The sequence below is a fragment of the Nestor notabilis genome, unplaced genomic scaffold, assembly GCF_000696875.1.
Source record: "Nestor notabilis isolate BGI_N333 unplaced genomic scaffold, ASM69687v1 scaffold19134, whole genome shotgun sequence".
NCBI classification, from domain to species: Eukaryota; Metazoa; Chordata; class Aves; order Psittaciformes; family Psittacidae; genus Nestor; species Nestor notabilis.
Genome location: NW_009924489.1, coordinates 17,187 through 38,174, shown reverse-complemented (window position 1 = coordinate 38,174; position 20,988 = coordinate 17,187). Strand labels below are relative to the sequence as shown.

Below are 20,988 nucleotides of genomic sequence, written 5' to 3'. Positions count from 1 at the left end.
GGAAGCCTGAAAAGATGCTGGTGCACAAAGGAAATTTCCTCTTGTAAGGAATAACCTTTCCCAGTCAATCTTCCTGAACACCCCTCATTCCAGGGCCTGGCTGCACCCAGGATAAGCTGTCTCCTAACAGCAAGCATTATGCTAGAATGCTTTACTGATTAATAGCATTAAGCTTTATAAGTTTGAATTGGGTCCCAAAGGCATATGGCTGCCTAGACACTTCAGCAGTCATTATAATAATATGAGGATAAAGGCAGTTAATTGAGGGGAAATCCCCTCAAAGAAACAAGGAAAATAGATTTATACTAAATTGCAAGCACGCAGAAGGCAGTGTGAACTTCCCTAAGATAAAACTTGACTCTTTACCACAGCATCAAAATAACTTCCAAGAAGCAAACAGATCTGCATTAGTGTAGCTGACATTAGAAGCTGGGCTGTCCTTCTCAGACTCCAAACAGAAAAAGAGATACAGTCTTTAGATGTTGTATTGAATGCCTCCCATATGCTTGGGAGTTAGAAATTTTCCTTGTTAAAAATGAAGTGTACTCCTCGCGGGTCAGCTTCTGAGTTGCTGATGCTCTGCTTGTTGAGTGTGTCAGCTAAGCCCTCAGGTCCACACAGAAAAACACCTATTCTGGAGCTGTTGAGAAAACGAAAATATGGTCAAGAACTAGCTATGGGGCAGTTGGATGTTCTTCATCTAAATCAATCTTATGTTCTGTAAGTCCAAGGTTCAATTCTCAGAACTTTAGGAACTGAAGTTCTTTAAAACTTATAACCCCTTAAAATTTGCAAGGCACTTACTGCTGCTTCTAAAAAAAAATGGTGGTCTAAATCTCAGCTCAGCACAAGTCAGTAAGGACAAGTTAGTTGATGTCAGTGGAATCAAAGAAATAAAGTTTCATTAACTTACAGCACAAATTCTTGAAAGAAACTGTTCTGATCTTTTTTCCTACTAAATTTGGGTGCTTAGCTAAAAGTCATACATATTCAGGTTTTGTTTTTTGAGGTAGGAAGTATTTTTGGAAGTATTTAGACATCGTCTGATATTCCTATCTACTTCAGCTGGAATGATAGGATATGTGTTTTCTAAAACTTCTGCTAGTAATTGAACCCTCTATGAAGCACTTCAGCAAAAAGAGATGATTTTTTTTAAACCTTTAGATAAAACGATTTGGTCAGGACTGTAGATCATATAAAATACCTGGAGATAGTTAGAAAAAAAGTGCTTCTCAAGCTTTGTCAGCCAAAGGAATAAGATTGTGCTATTACAACATTTAGACAGAGGAATTCCATAGACACTCTGAATTTGTACAGATTTACCCAGGATGCTGTCCCGCAATAGTTTTGAACTCATTTTCCCAGTTAGGTCTTCCATACAAGGTTTTCTGTTTAAGGCCTGTAATCACATCTTTCTCCTCTTCATGATGCATTACGAAGTGAGTGGCCTGTGGGAAATCAAACACAAATAACAGCATAAAGACAGAGTTTGGTAAAGATATGTTCCTGCTAAAAAAAATATAACATGTTAATACACACTGAATTATTTCCAAACCAAGAATATGGTGTTTAGCAAGGAAAGCTAACACTGGTAAAACCCTGACTACCAGTGTCTATCTCCTCCTCTTCCCCAGATTGGATGATCTCAAGAGTTAAAGCTATGAAGCACCGAACGCAGCAATTAATTACATTTCTTTCACAATGAACTGTTTTAGTCTAAGAACTGTAAGATAAAGCTGTAAATTAAAACAAAACTTTCCCCTCAGGTACAGTAACAAAGATCCCTTGACCATAATGAAGTTCTGCCAGCTTGATCTCTAGAAGGATTGATCCACATGTGGAGGTTTTGTCCACTCTCCCTGTGTAACTTTCACCTAGACGAGGTAAGTTCAGTAAAGCCAGGAAGAGAAGATGTGGTTAAGAGCATAAGTTCAGGCCTTGAGGAGTTCTGCATCACTTTTATAGGAGAAAAAGTTACAGGTAACTTTCTTCCCAAGCAAAAATAGTGGGACTTTTCTTTTTTCCTTCCTGTTTTTTTCCACTGCATGTGTGATCAATTTCCTACCTTGCTCCTGCCCTTCCATGTCTGCCTAGCTGAGCTACAGCACTTTAGGCACATGATGAATTTTGAAACGGTGAGATGCAAGTAAAATAAAACATCACTAAAAGTAACAGACTGACTACCTTTCCTGACTCAGTCACACATTTTCAAGTGGCTCATGGAAGAGCTGTTCCTTTGTACTCCAGCGACCTAGCAACCTACATGCACAGGACTAGATAGAGATCTCAGGAGAATCCTGAAACAATTATGCTGCCATCACTCCAACTCTGTGCATTAGCTTCTCCTGTCCCAAATGCCATAATTGTTTTAAGCAGTATTAGCTGTCTTAGAGATACCTGCTGAGGTTGCTGCCATGGGGAAAGACTGCTTCCCAGAGCACACAGCCAGTATAAATGAGAAAGGAAGTCAGGATGCACATTAGCAGCTGATCCCATATAATGTCTGATGGACAATACCTGTCTGTATTTAAAACCTCTGTGACCAGATGGAGGCCAAGGATATAGACCATTTCAAGATTTATCAAAACATAACAGACTTGCTAACATCAACCTCAGTGAATATGGAAGCAATATTTACCTGAGATTCATCCCAGCCTGTAAGGTAGATGTTATAGCTCAGAAAGTCTGCATTATTCCTCTCCTGCATTTGAGCCTCAAGAGATTGCAAGAGGTCAGCAAACCATTCAAAGGCATGAGTATCCCTGCAAAGCCAGTAAAAATAAATCTGGAAGAGACAAGAGTGAGCTGTCAGGGGACATAGGCACTTATGGTTTCTGGTTTTATGTCGCTGACAGAATGAGCGTTGTAGAGTTCTTGCAGAAATTGCCCTGACTGCTTTAGTAGATAGAGTCAAAGGCTGGAATTGAAGCTATTCAGGAGATTTGACACTGGCAGGGTTGTGAAGCAGAATAAGTGACTGCAAGAACAAGGAAATATCTTCCTATTTCTTTTCCACCAGCAGGTTACATTTTTAGTTTATGATGTTTCCCCACTTACATCCTTGTAAAACAGTTTGTTAGGACATAAATGAATGATTTAGAGGTAGACTCTATGACCCTGTCTGCTGGCAGGCAAGGTAAATCAAAGTAGGTAACAAACCGAGTTCTGTTCTCTGAATCAGACCATAAATGCAAAGTGTGACGCCACACCTCTGGACAGGGAGTTTCCAGGGGCAGGAGGGGAGAAGAGGATAGTAGCAGTGCTCTTCCACTAATATAAAGTTGCTCTTTCTGTGCTTAGGGAAGTAATGCAATATGTGCACAGGCAGTATTAATGCCTTGGTCTTTGTTTCTCACACAGATTGAACAGTATCTCCTCTGCAAGTGGAAACCCCCAGGGGCACGGTCAGGATTTGCATGTGTAATTTTGCTCATAGGCTATTTCTCCTTTCATTATGTTTTTGCTTTAGACCTCTGCTTCCCTGCCTGCTAGTCTTGTGAGGTAATTGGCCTCCTGTTGTCGGACTCACATATGTCTGGAGCCAGATCACCTTTGCTGGGCCTGTTTTGATTTGGGCTGTTGGCCCTTGAACAATTTACATGGGTTCTAGGAAAGAGGAAATGTACCTTCTTGAGTTTTAGGTTGGTTGCATCGTGGCAGTATTTGTACCAAACAGACTTGAGTACAGATGCAAAAGGGGTGACCCCTATTCCAGCTCCAACAAGCATAACAGTTTCATAACTGAATACGTCCTCACTTGCTGTTCCAAAGGGGCCATCCACAGCTATCCTGAAATAACACATAGTAAATCAGTACTGAATATTTATTAACACCAGTTAAAATAACAGTAAGATTGTTTTGTCTGCTACAACGCACATTTGGGCTGAATACTAGTCAGCAAAAGAAGAGGTGGGGTTGATAGGAAGAAACTGCAAAAAGCCATCTAAGTCCCACATCCATGATGGAAGTAGTTAAGGATTGTATCATGGCTGCCACCAAACTGGTTGAGCAAAATTTAAACTATCATACATTTTGGTTGACTTTACCATGGAGACTTTTTGTACATACTTGGGTAATTTCCATGCCTCCTGGAATTCTTGCTTATCACATCCGCAGGCATTGAACAAGCCCTCTGTCCAGTCTCCTACAATACGGACATGAATGCTAAAGTAATCTTCTTCTGGAGCAGAGGTTAGTGTGAATGGATGCCATTCCAGTTTAGACACTGCTGGACATTTGACAAAAATGTATTGCCCGACCTCCATCTTGAAGCCCTTCTTCATCATCTGGAGCTCAATCGTCTTGAAGGGATGAATGACCACCTACAGTGAGAAGAAAAAGGGAAAAGCAGGGAAAAGAAAAAGGCTGTCTTTGCTATTCATTGGATCCTCCATCACTAACATCATCCTCTGCTGTGAGAGAAAGGAAAACAGGTGAAACTTTGTTCCCAGCAGAACTGGGAGTGAGGAACAGCACCACGCTTGCAGACACTCCAAAAGGGACATGTCAGACTGGTACATCTTTTAACACATCACCAGATCTATGTATGCACATTGTTAATTCCAGATGGACCTTGCACGGTGGCACAGAGCACAGCGTTAATGGGTCTGACTTTATATACAGGGGCAGAAACAGGGCTATAATACAAATAGGGAATTGCATAGATATTACCACCGGAAACTGATGTTTTCATGTTGTAGCTGGGTGGGACCCATAATATAGGCATTTGCATTCCCTCTATCTTTAGCTAAGAATAAATAAAAGCAATATTCTAGAAGCAAGGTTAGAATTTCTGTCAGTATGATTTGTCAATCCTAAAGTTGTCTGCCAAGGTTATTTTCATTTTTCAGAAGAGATTTACAAGAGGGAGAACCAAGTCTCTATATCTATTAATGTAGTTATTAATAATAGTGCTTAGGATTGTGGAAGAAATGTTCTGCCAGTAAGCAGGCAGCATAGAGATATGGTGGAGAAATAGCTCAGAGATATTTTGGTAAAATTACCAAAAAGGACATAGTATGTAGGAGCCTTCCAACATGCCAGCATTGTGCCAGGGCACAGTAGAGACATCCAATGTGATGATTTGAATGGGGTACATCCACAAGGTGCAGCACAGTGCCATGTGAGGAAATTACACTGGGAAAGGCCAGGGTAGTTTCTGTATGTTTGAGCTTAGTGCCGTGCTAATTTGGCTGTTAGATTTTCAGAACCAATGTTAATACCTCTGCAACACACGATGGAGAATGGAAGCTCGACATCGGCTTTGGCGGCACAAAATAGGCACCCACTAACTCTCCTTTTTAGGAGTCATTTGTTCTGCTGGAAAATCAGAATTCCTAAATAGTTTTGAAAACAAAGATTTGGTATATTAAATTACACTTGTGGTGGTGGAATTTCTACATTGTGGAATTTTTCACTCAATACAAAGAAAACTTATTTCTCTTTTGTAAGGTTCAGCCCTGTGCCTTAGCTAACTTCCTCCTCTTGTTCTCTTTTAGAGGCAGGCTACATTTAGATGTTAGAGGTTAGCATTATGATGGCAGCCAGAACATTCCTTTTACTGGTAACATTGTTGTGTAGAAGCTGCTGGCTTTGCTGCACCATTTGGAAAAATTTGTGATGTTTTGCCTGCTGTTCAGTGTAATGTCAACACATACCTTTGTGATAACAACCTTCTGCTGAGACCTCCAAAACCGCACCAACCTCTCACACAGGTACAAAAACATGGGACCTACTACCCATTTCCATGTCTGTAAGCAGAATAAAGTAAGTCAGATGATGAGGATGGCAATTAGGTTGAGTCCTGAAAATACTATGAGCAGATGTGAAATTCAAGTAATCTAGGTTCTTTATAAACCAGAGTAGAGAACACTAAGAGATACGACACCTTTAAAATTACTTCTGGTCAGAGAGGTAATTTCTTTCTCTGTTGAGAGTCATAACTGGCTTTTCAGTTGCTACTAGAGTTAGAGCAAAGTATTTTCCTATGAGTGATTTTGCCTCTGTCTAAAAATTAAGGTAACTAAGTGAAATGTGGAGTAAAGCTCTGACTGTATTACTGACTCAGGTCTATACTGCTGCAGGAAAAGATGAGGTTTCTGTTAACAGGTCAGTCTGAAATGTGAAAGAACAACCAGCTTGGTTAGTCAATAAAAGCTGAAGTTTCAATGTCACATTTCCAGAGGCATTAATTTTCTGTTAGTCCATTAATAATGTGATATACTATTTATTATCTGAATTACAGCACTTTCTAGAAATTCCCACAAGCCACAAAAGATATTTTGGGTAAACAGTTCTCAGATACAATTTGCTCTTTTGCTTTGCCTGTTAATTGTGCTCATTTTAAGGCACACTGGAAGTGGTTTGGCTGTCAGTAGTCCATCCATTTCTGCATATAATACACTGTGTTGAAATCTATGCCTTTATGTAAAGAAAGCTGGCACTGAACAGCACATGGGGTTGGTTACACACCTGCTTTTCTACAGCAAGTGCATATGTTATTTAACAAAAAGAGAAAACTGTAAACATTTTAGATTGGATTTTCAATCAAGACAACTGTTCTTACCATAGGAGGATTCCCTGAAAACTGGGGGATTGGGCAAGACCCCTTCTTCCCCCAGTCAGTGAAGTTCTTGTAGCAAAGCTCTGGATTATGTTCAGCCAAACTCTCAGCTGTCTGCCCCCGTACAATACGCCTGGGAAAAATATTAAAAATCATTAAGGCAATTCAATGAAAATTAAGGTATCTGTCCCTTATTGTTCTATTTATGTAGAACTCAACTTATGCGTAGTTGTGGACTTCTGCAGTGCTACAGCTTTGATACAGCTTTACGGCTCTAATCAACTCACAAAATTGCTATTAAGGTGATAAAAATGGGGAGGAAAGTTTGCGGGGGAAAATACTGACTACAACATTAGGTGAGGAACTGAGAGATATGTCCATTACCATTTGCAGGATGTGGTCACAATAGGAAAGCTTCATTCTTTTCAGAGTTATCCTACTTTTTTCTTCAATAGAAACAAAACCTGGAATGGGTAAGGTAATCGATTTCCTAGTGACCAGTACAGAAATTATTTCTGTTTATATTAGAAAATTGGAGAGCCCTTTCCTTTGACGCTTGCTCTCCCTGTGTGGAGGAGCTGTGGAGTAGCAGTTCACTTGGTGTGACTGATGAACACAGGTGTTCCTGATGTAAAGCAGCTATGCCAGATACACCAGCTTGTATCAGCTGATGATCTGGCCTCTATATTCTTTCTTCGTTAGGGTTTTCTGTTACTGTTGTTTTATTATAGAGAAGCCTGAGTGCTCCAGACCAGCTGTATTTCCAGTGGCAGAGGAAATGCTGAGAGAAAGTTTTAATTTTGAGGAGGAAAAATATATTCTGATCTTGTTCACCATTTCCTTCCCCTGTTTAGAGTTCTTCCAAGCTCAGGGGCATGTGGGAGTCTCCAGAGTGATAGTAATTAGTAGGATGAGGTTCATAGCAGAAAAAGTCAGATTGACATCTGCTGATTTTCCTTAGAAATGGCAAATACGGTGCTGTTGATATCTTCTTCCCATGACTTCTTTCTGCTTTTCTAGCTCAGTTTCTGTGAACTAGACTGTTTCTGATGCTTCAGAAAAATGCAGTGTCTAAGTCATATATATGCCTAGCTCTAAGTGACAGATTTATCAGAGGATTATTGGAAAGCCTGTGCACAGTCTTGCAAGTTAAAAGATTGTGCTGTTCATAAATATTACTAATGAACTTCTTCCTCATTAAAGGATTGATTAACATCCTGCCTGAAAAATGAAGGGAAGGCATGACACTGTCCCAGGAGCATCACGAGTTGCAGTTTGCAGGAACATCACCAGTTGCAGCTTACTTCCCCACTAATGACAACGGGTTCAGATGAGCTGCTGTCTGGTATGAATTAAGGGAAGAGGAGGAGTCCATTTCCTGCCACTGCTCTTTCCATTGCTTAAGGGAGAGTGGTCCTGAGGGTTTTTGCCTCACCCTATGCTCTATTTAAGGTCTGACAATTTCAGTACCCTGTACAACAGAAGCAGAAGACTTATTTTGCTTTATTACTCAGTGTAGACGGCCTTCCAGTACTGTAATTAAGCTTTCAGTGGTATACCCTTAAAATTACTTCTTTTTCAGTTTAAAGTTTTACTTTAGCTTCCAAGGCAGAGTGGTCTGTATCTCTGTACTCTCCCCTCTATGTTCACTATGACAGGAAGTTTGGGATACTTGCCTTTAACACATATTTCATACACAAAACCCATCAGTGCTACAAAATGCTGTAACAGCTTATAACGGACAAGAATTTGCCCCCTGATTTCAGCTTTGAAATATCTTTGTTTCAGCTTTCTGTATATGCATATATGTATGCATAGATACATAGGTATGCCACACAGCCTTCTGTCTCCAACTGACATCTATGTGCCTCTTTCTCTAACATGCTACTTTGTCAGATCATACGTATTTCATAGCATTTGTCTTTGCACTCTTAAGATGCCTTCCTTGAGTGTAATAAGCCTGTCCAATAATTTTTAGTGTATTAGCACTTTCTCTAAACTCAGAATGTCATTCTTGACTTTAAGGCCAAATAAGTTCACAGCCAGAAAGCAGCCTTCCCTCTACAGATATAACAATATTCCTGTGTTTGTCTCCTTCCAAAGGATCGCTGAACTTCTCTGACAACCCCATTTCTGGCCAAATGCTTGTCTTTTCAATACAGTGCAATTAAAATGGTGAAAGTATACTGAATATCCAAGTAAATAAAAAGTCAACTTTTATGAAATAAATGCTCCTCACTGACCTCTAGAAAGAGCAATGCTTTCTTCCTGATAGCATTGTGTAGTAACTACTGGCAAGTTTGGACATTTTGTCAATAACTATACAATATTTGCTTCAGAAACCACGAAACATTTGTTCTTTTCCTTCAACAGGTTTTGCTCAATCCTTCTTCTTGTTTTGGAAGTTGGAATGGACAAATATGCTGGTGGCAATTCTCATCTGCCTTTTATTTTTGCTCTTCCTGTTGCACTCTCATTTCTGTCTTTCCTGGCACTACCAGACTGAGTGGGAGTGGTTTTGAAAGTAATTTTTGCTGGGTATTTTTAAAGCACGCTTTCTAGTTAACCTAGGATTTCCTTTAAATGGTCAATGGTAATTATGAACTATGAAATGTGGCTTGGATACTTCAGCCTTTTTTTTTCTTTTTTCTTTTTTCTTTATGCATCAGTTCTGTGGTTTTACAAAATGGAACTAAAATCAATTTTTCTAAGTGGTCAAATTGTGTTTGCATAGAGCTGAAATTGTTTCATTAAGTTTTTCAGCTATTTCAGAAGAAGGTATGGAATGAGCTAGAAGTGGGAAAAGATATTTGGCATTTGGAAGTTCCAGAAACTTATAGTTGCCTATATTCAAACTGCACCTTCCAAAAATCTATTCTGAAATGCTGCTGATATTAAAAGTTCATGCAAGCCTGAAAGATAAATCTGTGTTATTATAGTTTTTATTTACCAAACAAAATCTAAGACTGTGTCATAGAGGTCTCCTCACATGCGTGTGATGCAATTCCTTTTAGCAAAGAAAGATAAATAAACAATTAGAAACAGGCACCTTGGAAAAGAGCTTACTAATTAAAATCTGAAAAACTAGAGTATCAATGAGCTTAAGTATGCCAGTCTCATAAAGCCTCAGGCATGTCTATAGCTTGTTGCACATATCAGTGAGAGCCTCTTGGCTCTCAAAGCCTGTATTGGACCATCATTACAGTCAAAAATAACTGCTGCTTAGTGACTCAAGTCCCTATATTTATGTGTGCAGTGGGCTTTACATTCAGATATAGTAGTTATTATGTATTTTGTGATAAGTGTGAATACTCACCCAGCACCATGGATGACAAGGCCAATAAAGAAGATGACAAAGAGATGGTGGGTGTACCAAAATACTTCAAAATATGATCTTCGGATGGTTTTGGTGGATGACGTGATGATTAATATGAGAGCCAGTGTGATTATAACTCCAGTGAGACCAGCCAAGTACGTGAAAGCCACATATAGACCCCCCACAGGATTCTGTGAAATAATTGCACACGTTGGTGTAAGGAAGGGGTTGCATCAAAGCAGAGCCAGCTGAACTATCAGTCCATCCCACTCGCCAAATCCTCTACATTGTTGTAAGTCTTTAAGTCATCATCCTCTGAGAATTTGTAAGCTAACAATGCCAAAATCCTACTACATTTTTGTTGCATGGCAAATGTACTTTTACTAAAGTCAGTGGAACTAAAGAGAAAGGGTTTTCCACTGATTCACACACTGAACATTGTCTCTTAATTTGCTACTGCTTATCAGTATGGGTTTGGGAAAGGTGAAAACATTTGCACAGGTCTGTTGTTAAGAGCTGGAGTCCTATATTCAAATCTAGACAGCTAAGTGAAAGCTCTCCTTTCCAGTAGCATTGTGCAGCTGTGGGTCTCATAACTGATACAAAGATTGGATGTTCAGTGCTTCTGAGGAATGGGGAAGTTCCTTATTTTGTTGTTTTGTTTTATTTTGTTTTCATTTAAAACCAGAGCTTAAGCAGCCCAAGTTCAAAACTTTTGCCTCGATTTCTGTGTACCTTTCTGTGTGCCATGTCTAACTTGCTCAGAAGACTGCTTTACAGGCCATTCGTTTTTACATGATGTTTTAAATATACTTTGAAATCCTCACGTGAAGAAGTTTGAAGGACTACCAAAATTCAACAACAATATTACTGACAGATTTAGAAAAATTAATTATACAGTTTTGCTGAAAGATGGCCCAAAACCAGGTTGCGCACACCAGAAACAGGCACTCTGCTCCGATAGTCCTGTATGATTATCTAAACAAATGTCATAATTACTCTTCACAGCCTGAAGTCACTTACCCCAATAGTTTTTCTGTAAAAGTTGATATAGCTTTCATTTGGGCCATCACCGAGGCTAGAAAGCACAGCTGCCAGAGTTTGTTTCTCTTCAACACGGGCTTGCACACTCCACTCTACGTTGAACAAGTGTGCGATGGTGTGAATTGCTGGGAGTGACAGGAAAGAAAAAATTCAACAAGAAGCACAAGACAAGTACTCAGTGGTTTTGGGTAACACCTGAAACTTTGTAACACCTGTCAAGGACAGCTCAAGGCCTTTGCCACTCTCACCATCTTCCTCAGAAGTTCACATCACCGATGTGTTTTATTGTTGAAGTTTTACTATCTGAAGTTTACATGATTTTGCGTGGGGGAAGGAAAGAAGTAAAGGGAAGCTTCCAGTATGTCTCTGTTCAACAAAGTCTTCCAACAGTTCAAGAAGTTGTACCCTAATACATGGGAAACTGAAGCATGGGATGGCTTAAATTATTTGTCAGGATCATCCAGGTTTTCTGTGGAAGGGCTGGGAAGTGAGTCTGGATCTCTTTGGTGTGTCATATTTGCTAGTGCTGCTTTTTTCTGTTGTATTGCTTGTGTTATTGCTGAGATGATGTGCCCATAAACCTAGTGCAGCTGAGGCGTTTCACACTATTTCCACTGCATGTTATTGCAGGGGGGAGCCGTACGATGCTTTTCAAAATTTTTCTCCTTAGTAAGTATCACCAGATACTTATTAACCTCCAAAACAGGGCCCGATGGGTACAGATCTAACAGCCCCAATCCATCTCTGCTGCAGACCTCCTCTGTGGCCTTATGTTAACTGCATCACCCTGCTCCTTTTCTATGAAGTGGTGGTGAGATTACAGCGATGGCTCAGAAGGGGAACCTGCACAGCTCAAGTAATCTACTGATACTAAGTCTGTTCTAGGATACATGATTTGTAAGGTACTTGCATTGGAAAGTGACAAATTTGATGAAAAAAGACATAGAAAACTCTTAGTTTAGGAAATGAGAGAGAAAATACGAAAATATTTCCATGGCTTGTGCAAGCTTTTTATACCCTTTTCTTTCATACCCTTTTATTTTTATTATTTGTTTCACACTTACAACTAGGAAGTAAGTCTAAACAAGAATTAAAACCAGGGTATCTGTTTCTCAGGGCATTGCTAAATACCCTTTATTAACCAGTGTCATAGATGCTGATGATGATTCAGGAGAAAAGTATTTATCTTTTGCTCTCTGCCAGTTGCAGAATAATAGTTGGAAACTGATTTAAGCCTTGGCCCATGCTGACTCTTTCAGGTTAATGGAATCAGGTCTCTGCCCATATCTTTACAAACTTGAATCCCATCTAGATTCTGTGTAAAATGAACAATAAAGCAATAAACAAATAAACGCTTGAGTACCAACCAGTATGAAGGGCGATCATCCATGCCACCATTTTGTGAAAGGTGAGGTTCCTGTCCAGCTGTCTTCTGACACGGGTAGAGCAGCACTTTTGGTTTGAAGAAAAAAGTATTTGAAGACTATTTCTGATGTCTATGCATACTTACTTAAATGAATGGAAAAGAACAGAGGTGCTGAGCACAATAATTGGTGGCATTGCTAATAAAAATTTGGGATTTCTAAATACAGACAAAAATATTTTCCCCCACACTTCACAATACAGGAATAACAGATTATGTCTTAACATGGCCCATTGAAACAAAGTATTTGTTAATGAGAAAAAAACACCCAGTATGACAAAAGTATGTATCTTATCTATGCTAGATTACATGTTATAAACAGAAAGAGGGATCACAGTCTGCCATGGCAGGGTGACTGCTTTGGTAGAGTCTCAAGTTTCCACCTACCATCAGGATCTTGCTGTGGTTCACACTGTAGAAATGTACTGTAAAATTTGGGTATAACAGTTTCAGGGAGCTCCCACCCCACATGCGCTAGGCACTTACAGTCAGTAGTATGAAATGATTCCTTCCCCAAAATACGGGGTGTACGTGCTGGGAATTGACTTACAACTTGTTTCTGAAGCAACCAAAAGAGAAACAGGAAATAAAAATCTCTGCTGATACAAACTGAAAAAATTGATTCTTAAGAAAAACAGAATGATATTTTCATTAAGAACAATGACAGGTTCCTAACAGGCCGCATCTAAATTGTACTGCAGTCAGTGGGTGTTTTCCTATAGCTTTAAGTTCCTGTAAAGCTAGCATTTGCTGTCTCCACACAGTAGGAAGCATGATTATCCTGTGTCGTATCTTTATATTGCTTTTCCTGACTGGCAAAAGGAATAAAATACCATGCAAACTTCACAACATTTCCTCAGAAGAACCATGTAGATGTTCCACACAACAAATTTAGGAAGAACAAAATATTCTCCCACATAACAGTAACATTATAGATGGCAGGGTAAGGTAACGTATCTTCCCAGCTGATAGGGTAGGGCTGATCATCCCAGCCATCCAGGAGTGAGACAGAAGATGGGATGCTGAAACACCCAAACAATTATTTTCTGATTTGTTCTTTTCTTAGTGGAGATACACCAGCAGTGGTCTTACTCTTTCATACTGGTCCATTTCTAAATATCCCACGAGTATTAACTTTACAGACAAATAGACGAGCAGGAAACAGTTTTCTCCCTGGGTTATTCTCCACCTGGGACATTGTTTAAAGGATAAACTTTAACACTCTGGGCCTACTGCAATGACTTCAATAGACTATAACAACAGCCTGGAGAAGTTTGGCCTTTTCTGTATTCATAGCGTCATAGAATAGTTAGGGTTGGAAAGGACCTTAAGATCATCTAGTTCCAACCCCCCTGCCATGAGCAGGGACACCTCACACTAAACCATGTCGCCCAAGGCTCTGTCCAACCTGGCCTTGAACACCTCCAGGATTGAAGCATTCACAACTTCCTTGGGAAACCCATTCCAGTGTCTCACCACCCTCACTGTAAATAACTTCTTCCTTATATCTAATCTAAACTTCCCCTGTTTAAGTTTAAAGCCATTCCCCCTTGTCCTCCCACTACAGTCCCTAATGAAAAGTCCCTCTCCAGCATCCTTGTAGGCCCCCTTCAGATATTGGAAGGCTGCTATGAGGTCTCCACGCAGCCTTCTCTTCTCCAGGCTGAACAGCCCCAATCTTGGGACATAATTAAAAAAATTACGAAATAAACTGTAGCATAGTGAGGGAGTGCCAAGTTTGCTTGACTGCCTTGATCTTTCTGTTTAAGAAGCAGAAGGCCAAGCAATGGCAAAATGCTATAGCTAGATTCAGAAGTGAAGACCATTGATGAATTTTCACAGGTGAATTTTCAAAGCATAGTTAGAGACAATAGCAGAACAGGCAGCTGTACCCCTGCACTTCAGCCCTGACACTACCATTGGTACACTGGGCTCTGTGTGTTCTGCTTAAGATATAAAATTACCTCCTTCCTGAAGTATAGCTTTATTGCAGAAAGCAACTGAAGTTAAACAACAACAGTCTAACAGTCCTATTTTATGCTCCTCCCTCCCCTCCTTGATCATCCTCAGAGTGCTTCCTCATAGAGTCTACCACTGTCAGCAACATGGCAGGCTGCAGGCAGGCAGCAGAAGTGGAGCTATAGCTCCCTGCATGGTTCTCACTTGCAAACTGGGTGTAGCCTGAGTGACTACCAGAGTGCCCAAGGCAGAAGGACTTTGTAGCTTGAATACACAAGGGACAGCTTCATAAAGACCCTGGTTAGAAAAGTTACGCTATAAATGTTAGAAGAAGAGTGATTCAATACAAGTAGTATAAAGTCCTGGCTGGAGTACAGTTCTCAACCCTTGGAGCCAGTTTTTATCCTTCCAGTAATGCCTCCAAAAGAGCCTTCAGCTCTTCCATTGCTTTGACCTCAGAATACCTCTGCCCAACCTGCTTTCAGCCCAGCCCTCGTGGAATCTATTTCAGACCTCATGAAGGCATTATATGATCAAAACCTCATCAATATTTGCACGTTGCATTCATCCAAAATCAACATTATTTTTTACTAAATTTATGTTCATTATTGAATTCTGCATCCTGGGGAGTCAGCTCTGGATTTTGGCAGATACTAGTTGATCTTTCTCAGGGCAGGGGAAGAATAGCTGTAACTCTACAGGGTTTTTTACTATTCTTTTTCCTTCTACATACATGGAGGGTATGACTGTCTGCTTTTGTAGCATCTCAGAATCTGAAGGAATATAGCACAAGACTGAAAGCCTGGTCTGTGTAGTTCCAACTTTATATTCTTAAGTGTTATGCCTGGAAAGGGCCATGGCACTGGCTTTACTCCTAAATGTAATTTAGGAGCATTATGTGGAAGATACATCTTATTTATTCAGCCACAGTGATTGTCAGGGTCTATGTACCGGATGGAGGAATGGTGTGGGTTGTCTCTGATTATTTTCCTATTACTTCGTATCTCACTCTATTCCCCTATGAAGGACTCTTGAAACACTGCATCTGTTTTATTGCTTCCTCCTTTGCTCTGCTTTTTCAGCCCCCACAGGCCGTCTCATGTGCGTGAAAGAATATATACTAGATTTACAGATGAAACCCAACTTCTGCAAACTGGTTTTGTTGACCATGTGTATATTAAGGAGGCTGGAAAGAAAGAAGGAATCATTATATATTTGGAAAGACAGTTTATAAGCTTGAGGAGAATATTGCTTTTTTGCTGCACTGTGACATGCATTGTTTGCATTATTTCTGCTGCATACAGAAATACTGTCATAGGAAGTACTATCATAGGAAGTGTCTCCAGCTGTCACTTAGACTCAGCTGTCCTTCCCTTAGTTCCTCAGCACTGTGTATAACATTTGCATTTGGGACCTAGAAATGGTCAAAAGGTCTGCAAACTATTTCATCTTGACATAGAAATGCAACTCAGACAAGAAAGAATGTAATTTATGAACCAGCTGAAAAAAAATTGCATTCTGAAAATCTGTGAAAGACTACATTTACTTTAAGAACTGGACATGCAAAGACAGAAGACATGGGCTAATATCACCCTCTATAAATGAGTGTTGCATCAGTGACAAACAAGGCAAATGCGTGTAAGCACCATCAAGAGACTTTGCATCCGGGGCAGCATGGTGTCCAGGAGACAATAGAAAAGGGAAGACTCAAAGGAGGCTAATTCAAAGCTAAATCTCTCAACAGAGCTCTAGACACATCACTGGCATATCGACCTCAGTCTTGCTCATAGCAAAACTCCAGGCTTATAGGCTTCTTAAAAGAGGACATCCCCAATGTACAGTCTACTTGGGGAACTTGGATGAAGTTCCTTGGTGTATTTGCAAGGCTGCTTAGATTATTGTTTTTCATAGATTTTGAAATTGTTTCTTCATCTTACCGCACTTGATCCTCTGAGGAAGGACAGCAAGTTTCGACATACTGGCAACAGAATCAGCATGCAATTGAAATTCAGACAGGCTGCAGGAGCCCTTGCCAGAGCCAAAGCATGCTGTAATTGGAGAAATGCTGTTACTAAATGCATTACCTAAGACATTATCCAGGACATAGATAGGCACAGAATTCATTTATGTGCTATACCATAACTTTCCATGAGTGTGAGATCTAGAGTTAATTAACAATGTTCACATTCCACAGTAGTCATGCTCTGGCCATGTTAGAGACACAGATGGAGGCAGAAGACATTCCTCCAGATAGACACCTACTGTTTCCAGTTTTGAAATAATATGGTTGCACAAAAAGCTCCCCATCCTGTCTGACAATCAGTGACCAATCGCAGGTGCAAGTCTAAGCTATTAGTAGAGTTTTCTGTCCCAAGGTTGTAAAGAAAGTCTCACTGCTGCAGTTTCAGTTGGCTGTGGTGTTACAGTAGGCAGGACAGCTTATGAGGGAAGCAGTTTTCTGTTCTCTGTTGCCAGTAAAGGAAGTGGAGGGAAATATGTTGCCTCATGTTTTAGGAATATGTTCCCTTAATGTTGCTCTTTACATCCTGAATGATTTCAGATTTTTGGACAAAGACTGTTTGAAAGGAGAAAATAATGACGATAACAATCCAAACACAATGAACAAAGGAAAAGATGTTTTTCTCCTTGCATTGATTAGGACCCTTTCAGGTTTCAAATCTCAGTTACTGACTGGAGGTTACACTGAGCTCTAGTTATCCAAGCACAGGTCTTTATGACTTCAAAGGCAACTGCACCATGACTGCAAAGGACAGAGTTTGATCCACAGAACTGAAGCCCTATGCAAAATGGGATTTCATGCTTTGCTGAATTAAACCATGGCTTTGCAAACCTTTTACACAGTGCCGTGTTCTGTAATTTGAAGCTTAGATTGATTTTCATGTCTGTGATCAGGCTTCTAAAATAGGCAAACAAATTGATTTTCTCTATCAATTGGTTATGACCCATAGTAGCTTCGGAAGCAAGTTTGTAGTAGGTCACATAATGTTGTGTTAGCCAGTTGGATTATATTGAATGCCTCAGGGTTCAGGATCACTTCACTACTTGACTACTATACATATGCTTGATGAATATGTGAATGATGATTGCTTTTCAGAACTAAGAGCTTTGTAAACTATTCATGTTATGAAAAATAATCGCAAGGGAAACTGACTGCACAATAGTTCAATGGCAATATTTTATTCACCTTTTGCTTAATAAAGCAGCCACAATTTATGTTCACTTTAATTACCAGAAGCATAATAGTTACCTGAAAACATCTTTAGAATGGGATTTCACTATTTTCATACTAGCTTTCTATTCAGAAGCAGTGGACATATGTCTACATTCATTTGTCTGTTTGCATGTGACTTTTAACTCCTACATGAATCTGTTGCCCCAGCCATTTGATCCTATTTCAATCAAACAACGCTAGAGAAAAATGCTATGTGCTCTGTCCATGCCAAGATAATAAATGTTTTATACTTACGCCAAGGAGCACTCTGGTGTAGAAGAATTTTGGTGGGATATCATATGCAAGATAGTACCACCAAAAGAGGAAGACATTTAACCCCAGCCACACAAGCTGAAAGAGAAATGAACAGGAAGCTTGACAGTTTCTTGTTAGGGTTCATATGTCTGAATTTACACAGTTCAGCTAATAGTCAATTAGTTTACTGTGCTCTCGTTTGCACAGAGAAGTGTACCTGCAGGGTATATAGGATTCAGCAAGGGCAACAGAAATTTTTCTGGTGGAAATGGGTTCTGATACATGATTATATAAAGACCGTTATATTACAGGTGTTTAGCTAAGTCTGTGAGTATAGTCGAATCTCCAAACATCATTAATGGTTAGGGCCTCTTCCAAATGGCAGTTCCTCAGACATATTAACCTATGTAGGAGGAAGACACAGAATCTGTGCCAAAGGAAAAGAAGCTTGAGTTCTAAATACAGATGGCCTAAATTACATGTAGGGTCTAATTGAGTAGGGGGCTCTGAAGGTCTGAAATCAGCCAGCAGGAAATACTCAGCACAGGCACTTGGGCAGTGTTCAGACTATCCAAAACTGGGCTTCTTCATTGCTGTATTGCACTATTCTCTCACACTTACACATTCTACAGTGCAGGTTTCTTTAGGGAAAGTGAAGTTATTAGCTCATCTCAAGGCTATCTAGGGCAGCAAGCCCATCTGTCTGAACAGATCATAGTGAATCTGGGCATTTGCCATCCTGGTTCTGGTTGATTGATTTCACATGCCATAGCGAAACCACCCTCCATCTTGCACTCTTGGTCTAACCAGATTTAGTAGATGGCAAATGAAATCAGAGAAGAGAAAGTCTGAAGAACTGAGAGAAAAAACAGTCTCTGGTTATAAGTTAAGGATGCCAGAAACTGTGACATTACAGTCCCTCAACCCTTCTATCCCTCAACCCTTCTAACCCATATGTTTTACTAGTTCTTTTGCCCAGCTGACACTGTAAAAAACCTTGGGATTAGTTTAGGTCTTGAAAATATCTTACTCTTGTGGCATAAATACAGGGAAATGAAGGGATTTCCATCAGGGGAAAGCAGCATATAGGAAATCCCCATATCCTTATTTAAAAAACAAAACAAAACCAACCAACCTCATGTCAGAATTAAATGCTTACGATACATATTTAAAGTCAGAGTGTGCCACTGCCATGCATGGTAGTCTGACAGTATGCCTGAAAGAGCAAGATTTTTGGCATGATACTTAATCGTCTCTCACAGTTCTTGGTGTCAACCCATATGGAACATGAACCCTTTGAAAAAAGCGGTGAGACCCTCTGGCAGCTTGGGTTGAGCTGCAGAGTTCGCAGCCATCCGTACTCTCTACCTACTAGGCCAGTGGAGGCAGCATAGGCTGGGGTTAAGGCTGACATGTTTTGGTTTTATTGAGCTACATGAATAGAAATTGTGGCTGTCCTGTTTCCATCAAGCACTGGACAACCCTGTAGCTAGTCAGTGTGCAGTAAAGCTGGAGAGGACAATGCAGAACACTTCGGTAAGGCTTCCAGTGAAATGTCCTGTTAGCTGATTTCTTTCTCAGGGTCTTGATTAGTTTCTTTCCGTATAAGCTGACCTTGTTACAGGTTTGAGTCTCTAAAGACAAATTCATTATTTGAACAAAATAAGGGCCTCTTACTTAATTCTTTTAATATTTCAATTCTCATGGTGGGGAAAGAAAAAAAAGAAGCCAGAATTTACTTCTTGTCAGTTTCAACTTCCTCAAGTCACTGAAGGTGATGGCAAGAAGTTACCCTTTTTGAATGCACTGAAGTGCCAGGGTTATGTTCCTAAACTAAAGCTACACAGCTACGATGTAATATGTAAGTATCAATTGTTCATAGCAGAAGAAATACCTGCTTGAATAACGATATTCACATTTAAGTCACCACAAATATGTAAGTTCTATGTCGTCTTCCTTCTCCTCTCAGTATTTACATCTACTAACCACACTCTGCAACAATACTTTAACTGGTATTACATTTGGTGTTATATATGGTTTTATATATTTTTATATACATACACACACATATAAAATTGTATATCTATAGCTCTTGTATCACATGTAAAGTGAAAAAAAGAAAGTATCAACTTCTCAATTTTCTCCGAGGAGGACTGCCCTGCTTTCCTCTTCATCACTTTTAAATGTGATTGGGATTTTCAGTACTTGTAAATCTTAGTCAGAATTAATTTAACCTGCTTTCACAGCCACTCTATGCAAGCTGGATACAAACTCAATTCAAATACCAGTTGTCTTAATGAAGGATTCCTGAACCTCTGCTCTAAATTCTGGAATCTAACTCTAATGCAAGTTTTATACCATCAACACACTGTGCTTTCAAGTACACCCACTTTTGTTCATAAAAGTGCAATAAAGGGTGGTGGTTGTAATTGCTTTCTCTTTTGAAGCACACACAGTTAAGTAAGATGTAATGTTATTTGTTTTTCTTCAGTCACTGTTGCATCCAAAAACCCCAGATAGATAGGTAAATATTTCTAACAAGGCCAATGAAAGTTAACATACACTCAGTTGTCAGTTGACAATAAAGCCTACAGCAATTGAGATATCAGACAGAGCTCCTTAAAAATTATTCCCTTGAAGCACTTCATTGCACCTGCTGCCCTAGTTTCAGCATAGTCAGATGCATCGCTCACTGGCACAGTGAGAACTGCTTACTACAACTTTCTGCAGAACTTTTTACTAGGCATGAATCACAATAAAAATTGTACTTACAACAACGAAGATGGACAGTCCTTCATTCTCCACCCAGTTACCCATGATTGCCTGAGATCAGCACACACGACAGTCCCCGTCTTTCTGGGACAGCGACTATGTCTTCTCTCATAAGGAAGTGAGAGTAGAAGCTTGCAGCAAACTGTTTCCTTTCTCGTTCATTTAGGAAATCAGTTAACCATTGAATCATATCTGTTTCAAACATGTTTCTACCATCTCTACATACAAATTTTCATAACTCAAATATACATAAACTATTGGAATAGACTATTTGTTCCTTGTGGGACTGAGGATAAAACAACATAAACTGGTCAGGTTTTCTGCTAAAAAATGTATTGCCATTTTATATGACTTTCAGTCCTGAAATGTAATACAGAATGCACAGAAGAGTCATCTCTTCCCAGCCTTGTCTTTTTTTATCACCT

The 20,988-nt window shown here is 39.7% G+C and overlaps 1 protein-coding gene across 1 annotated transcript; it reads right to left on the bottom strand.

Annotated features, from left to right (window-relative positions):
- Positions 1-335: 335 nt before the first annotated feature.
- On the bottom strand, positions 336-20,636 carry LOC104404248 (cytochrome b-245 heavy chain). The gene is made up of 13 exons (XM_010012635.1): positions 20,564-20,636; positions 17,792-17,887; positions 16,242-16,352; positions 12,290-12,374; positions 10,902-11,047; positions 9,879-10,069; positions 6,566-6,695; positions 5,658-5,750; positions 4,069-4,322; positions 3,627-3,789; positions 2,639-2,785; positions 1,324-1,448; positions 336-640 (listed from the first exon to the last, which is right to left on the bottom strand). The coding sequence occupies exons 1-13, from the start codon at positions 20,606-20,608 to the stop codon at positions 514-516; spliced, it is 1,713 nt and encodes a 570-aa protein (XP_010010937.1). The 5' UTR covers positions 20,609-20,636; the 3' UTR covers positions 336-513.
- Between the last annotated feature and the right edge of the window lie 352 nt (positions 20,637-20,988).